This window comes from Suricata suricatta, chromosome 2 (genome assembly GCF_006229205.1).
Source record: "Suricata suricatta isolate VVHF042 chromosome 2, meerkat_22Aug2017_6uvM2_HiC, whole genome shotgun sequence".
Classification (NCBI taxonomy): Eukaryota; Metazoa; Chordata; class Mammalia; order Carnivora; family Herpestidae; genus Suricata; species Suricata suricatta.
Genome location: NC_043701.1, coordinates 185,439,815 through 185,444,382, shown reverse-complemented (window position 1 = coordinate 185,444,382; position 4,568 = coordinate 185,439,815). Strand labels below are relative to the sequence as shown.

The 4,568-nt window shown below is 61.0% G+C and overlaps 2 protein-coding genes across 2 annotated transcripts in view; one reads left to right on the top strand and one right to left on the bottom strand.

Annotated features, from left to right (window-relative positions):
* The window catches only part of BNIP3 (BCL2 interacting protein 3), an 11,743-nt gene extending 8,461 nt beyond the window's left edge, over positions 1 to 3,282 (top strand). Inside the window, exons 4-6 of the mRNA XM_029932808.1 lie at positions 1,316 to 1,422; positions 1,496 to 1,645; positions 2,476 to 3,282. Of these exons, the coding sequence (XP_029788668.1) occupies positions 1,316 to 1,422; positions 1,496 to 1,645; positions 2,476 to 2,521 (303 nt within the window). The 3' untranslated portion in view covers positions 2,522 to 3,282. The remainder of the gene's footprint in view (positions 1 to 1,315; positions 1,423 to 1,495; positions 1,646 to 2,475) is intronic.
* Positions 3,283 to 3,595: 313 nt separating this feature from the next.
* Positions 3,596 to 4,568, bottom strand: part of PPP2R2D (protein phosphatase 2 regulatory subunit Bdelta) — a 21,335-nt gene continuing 20,362 nt past the window's right edge. Inside the window, exon 7 of the mRNA XM_029932807.1 lies at positions 3,596 to 4,176. Coding sequence (XP_029788667.1) covers positions 3,987 to 4,176 — 190 coding nt within the window. The 3' untranslated portion in view covers positions 3,596 to 3,986. The remainder of the gene's footprint in view (positions 4,177 to 4,568) is intronic.

The window sequence follows — 4,568 nt, the reverse complement described above, 5'->3', positions numbered from 1 at the left end:
CGGCACCCCCCCCCCCCCCACCCCGGCCCACATACCCTTTCCTCGACTGATGCTGTAGATGCTTCTAGAAACAATGCCTCAGGCTGTGCTGACTGGTACTGGCAATGTTCACGTGTGGAGCCCGCTCTGACGTCTGCTCCACCAGCTAATGGGTCTTACACACCAGGTGCTCCAGCCGGGTCGCGGGGCTCCCCACCCCAGCTCCCCCTCCCTGCGGCATCTGTGCATGTTGGGATGAACAGGAAGTGGTTTTTTTTTTTTTTTTAATGCTTTATGAGTGTAAGTGGGGGAGGGGCAGAGAGAGGGAGACAGAATCTGAAGCAGTTCCAGGCTCCTGAGCCGTCAGCACAGAGCCCGACACGGAGCTCGAACCCACGAACCACGAGATCATGACCTGAGCCAAAGTCCCATGCTTAACTGACTGAGCCCCCCAGGCGCCCCTGGGAAGTGTTTTCTTTGGGTGTTTTCCTTGGTACTTACGGTAACACGAACAGTTGACTTCCTTTCCCATGTTTATTCCAGTCTCTCAGGAAGCGAGGGCTTGAAGTCAGTACCACTGAGTCCGCTGATCCCGTGGGGTCTCCCCTCAGGCCTCCCTCCCACCTAGGCTCGCCCAGGACTGTCCCTGGTGCCCCAGGCGCCCCCAGGCAGCTGGCTGGTTTTGCTACTACATTCTACAGTATTTCCAAAATTTTTAGTGTTTCTTTTTCAGTTTTTAAAAAGGAATTATAGGAGATACTAAGGTATAGACAAGTTTTGAGGTCTATATATACACACTCATTTCTGGGCTAAAAGTAAGTACCGTGAGATCAGCCTGAGCCAAACTCAAGAGGCGGACAGTAAACCGGCTGCGCCCCCGGGTGCCCCGGGCGGAGGTTCTAAAAGCAGAAAAGAGAAAACCACCCGTGGTCCTTCTCTTCATTCCCCTTAATAAGTTCTTGTCTGACTTTTTAAGATGTAGCTTGAAATCACAGGGCATATATGTAAGTTTTTGTTTTTTCAGTCTGCTGAACATCAATTAAAAATTGTTCTCTTAAACTTGATCAAGGTGCCGTGTGCCATTTCAGAGCCACAGCCTGTTTGGAGTTTTAGATTTTTGTTTTCTTGTCTCACAGCGACGTTGTGTGGTCCCTTGGTCCTCTGTCCTCACTTCATGTTGCTTCCTGGGGACAGTTTTTGCAGCCTCGGGGTCTGTCCGGAAAGGAGGGACGTGGGCGGAAGTGAGGGCCCGCTGTCCGCCCCCCCACCCGTGGGCCCCCTGCCCGGCTCGGGGGCGGCCGCGTGGGGCTGATGGGCGCGCGCTGGTCTGTCCTAGTCGGAGGAAGATTACATGGAGAGAAGGAAAGAAGTGGAGAGCATCTTGAAGAAGAGCTCCGACTGGATCTGGGACTGGTCCAGCCGGCCGGAGAACGTCCCCCCCAAGTGAGTGTCCTCGGTGCGGAGGGGCGGGCCTGGGCGCGGGGCGCGGCGCCTCACTCCCCGCCTCCCCCCGCAGGGAGCTCCTCTTCAAGCACCCGAGGCGCACGGCCACGCTCAGCATGCGGAACACGAGCGTGATGAAGAAGGGGGGCATCTTCTCGGCCGAGTTCCTCAAGGTCTTCCTCCCGTCGCTGCTGCTCTCGCACCTGCTGGCCATCGGGCTGGGGTGAGTGCGGCCGCCCCCCGGGGGGTGGGTCCCAGGACTCCTGCCTCTGTCACCTGCACCGAGCTCTGACCCTGGAGGGGCCCCTTTGTCCGCGTGGACTGCCCCGCGTCCAGGGCCGCACCTCCCGCGGCGCAGGCAGGTCTCGTGGGCGTAGGGGGCCGGGGCCTCTGCGCCCCCTGAGGTCCCCCGCGGCCGCTGCGGCTGGCTGGGAGTGGCCCCGGCCTGGGTGCTGGGGGAGGGGCGGGCGGCGGTCTCGCAGCCTGGGCTTCCTGGCTGAGCCCCCCAGCACAGTGCCCTCGTCTTCTGGGACCCCGAGGCCGGGGCAGCAGCCTTGTGTGTGTGTGTGGGGGGGGGGTTTGCCCAGCTGCCTCTCCCCCCCCCCCCCCCCCCGAGTCTGTCTGCAGCGCAGCTCTGTCCTGGCTGATGCCGCCCGGTGCCCAGCCCGGTGCCCAGCTCGAAGTGCGGACCCCGGGGGGCACGGCCGCCGCCGCTGCTTCAGTGCCTGGCTCGGGCCTTCGTTTCAGGGCCGTTTCTGCAGCCAAGTCCCCTCTGGTCGATGGGGGCGGCTCCCTGCAGGGCTGGGGCTCATTTTGGAGCCGCTGGGGCAGCTTGGAGATGAAGGGAATGAGACAGCCATTCTGTCCTGAGCGGGTTTCAGGCGCCTCGTGGCCTGTCTGTGCTGAGCGCGGGGGGAGTCCCCTGCGTGGGGTCACGCCACACGCCAGGACGATTACGATTGACGAGAAAATGTTCCAGACGAGGTGGCCGCTGGCCCGGCCCCGGCAGGCGGCGAGCGCGCCCACACTGACGCTGGCCCGCTCTCTCTGAAGGATCTACATCGGAAGGCGTCTGCCCACCTCCACCAGCACCTTCTGATGCAGCCTCGGAGCCCGGCTCCTCCCCGCGGCGGCGGCGGCGACGCTGCTGGGGCCGTGCAGGGCTGCCCGCCGCGCTGCTCTCTCCACGCCGCGCCCCGTCCTCCAGCAGGATGGCAGGGAGACAAGACCGAGGACGAGCGAGCCTGTACTGGTTCCTGGGCTCGGTCAGCGCGCATGTCCTGTTGATTAACATCTCCTGTAATGATCGGTAGTGAATCGTCCGGATATTATAAATAAGTAAACAACGTTAACACGCGAGATACGACGTACGTAGTATTTTAATGTTCTCTGTAACCAGCTAGTTACAATACTTTATATTTGCAAAGAATGGATGTTTATTAAAATGACTACATACAGGGTTTCTCCCAAATACTGTGGCCTTATCTTCACACGGTTACAGGCCCTGCGTGTGCGCGGTGCGGCCTGTCTCCTGGAGACGTGTCACTCCTACACGGAGTTCCCGCTCACGCAGTAGAATCCAAGGAACAGACAGGCTCCCCTGTGCTGCTGGGACACGAGGCTGGGGCCTCCCTCGGGGTGGGGGAGGGGGGTCCTGTCTGTGGGGGGGACCTGGGACAGTGGGGCTCCCGCCCCGCGCCCTGCTCGGTGCCCTCCCCGCCCCGCGCCCGGATGGCTGGGTTCCGCTTCCCTCGGTGTTGGGTGCTCACGTGCTCTTAGAGGCCGCGTGATCCTAAGCAAACCTGTGTCTACTTCAAAAGACTGGAAATTAAAAAAAATAAATCTTTGCCAAATCCTCGAGAGGACTGTAGTAACGTGGTTCAAAACTGAGTGTCCTGATCTGAGGTTGGGCTGGGTCTGCGTCCCCTCGGCCCCTCCTCCCGCACGACAGCGTGGCCTCCGTGTGGGTCCGCGTCTGCACACCACGTTCAGCTGTGTCAAATAACGTTTTAAGTTTTGTTTTGTTTTGTTTTTATTGCTTTTTATTTTATTTTTGAGAGACAGAGACAGCTGGAGCAGGGGAGGGTCAGAGAGAGAGGGAGACACAGAATCTGAAAACAGGCTCCAGGCTCTGAGCTAGCTGTCAGCACAGAGCCCGACGTGGGGCCCGAACCCACAGACTGTGGGATCTGACCTGAGCTGAAGCCGGACGCTCAGCCGACCGAGCCCCCCAGGCGCCCCTTAATTTGTTTATAGTTAAATGATTACTCGGATATAGCAGCTCAGAGCCGTCACATGTGGAGAAATTGCTGCTGCCTGAATGGGGTCAGTGCCTTCCTGGCGCGCGGCCCCTGGAAGAGGTTTGGGCCGCACAGAGGCGCTCTGGCCCAGCGAACTCCCGGGGCAGAGGGCACAGTGTGTCCACCTGTCCTCAGGAACGGGCGCTTGTCCCCAGCAGCCGGCCGCCTGACCCGGGGGGCTGCACTCGGGGTGGCCCGGCGGGGTCCTTTGTCTCCAGGGCTGGCACCCCTTGAGCAGGGTGACTCCCTTGTCCCCCGGGGTCATCACGTGGGCAGCTGGAGGCCCCTCCCCGGGGTGCGGTGTGTTCGTACGTGTCTCCGTTTCCTCCTCCTCTTCTGGTATGACAGCACCGGCGACGGCTTCTGCTCACAGCCCTTCTGCTGGTCACTGTATCCGCTGAAGAGCGAGTTTCCGCCTCTGGAAGATTCATCCAAACTCCAGGCACTCTCGGATCTGAGGAGGTAAACACGTAGCTGCCACTCGTAAATAAGCTTTCCGGTCCAGACCCCTGCAGACCTCGGGGTGGGGGGTGGGGGGGTCAGGACCTGCGACCCCCTTCCAGGACCCCGCCCTGAAGATCACCCTCTCCAAGCCCGACGGTTCTAGCAGCGTGCCATGTGAGAGGCCTCCCTGGAGAGGGCGCTTTGGCCGTGTGGGTGGGTGACCCGTGTGGACCCCGCCCCCCCCGCCCTCCCCCCCCAGACCGCACTGCAGGCTGACGAACAAAATAAAGTACCCAGACAAGAAGAGGAGACGGCGTGCCGCCCACCATCCATGCAAGGACAAGGCCCAACCAGCACCTGCTCCTTCAGGAAGGAACGGGGGGGGGGGGGGGGGGGGGGGGG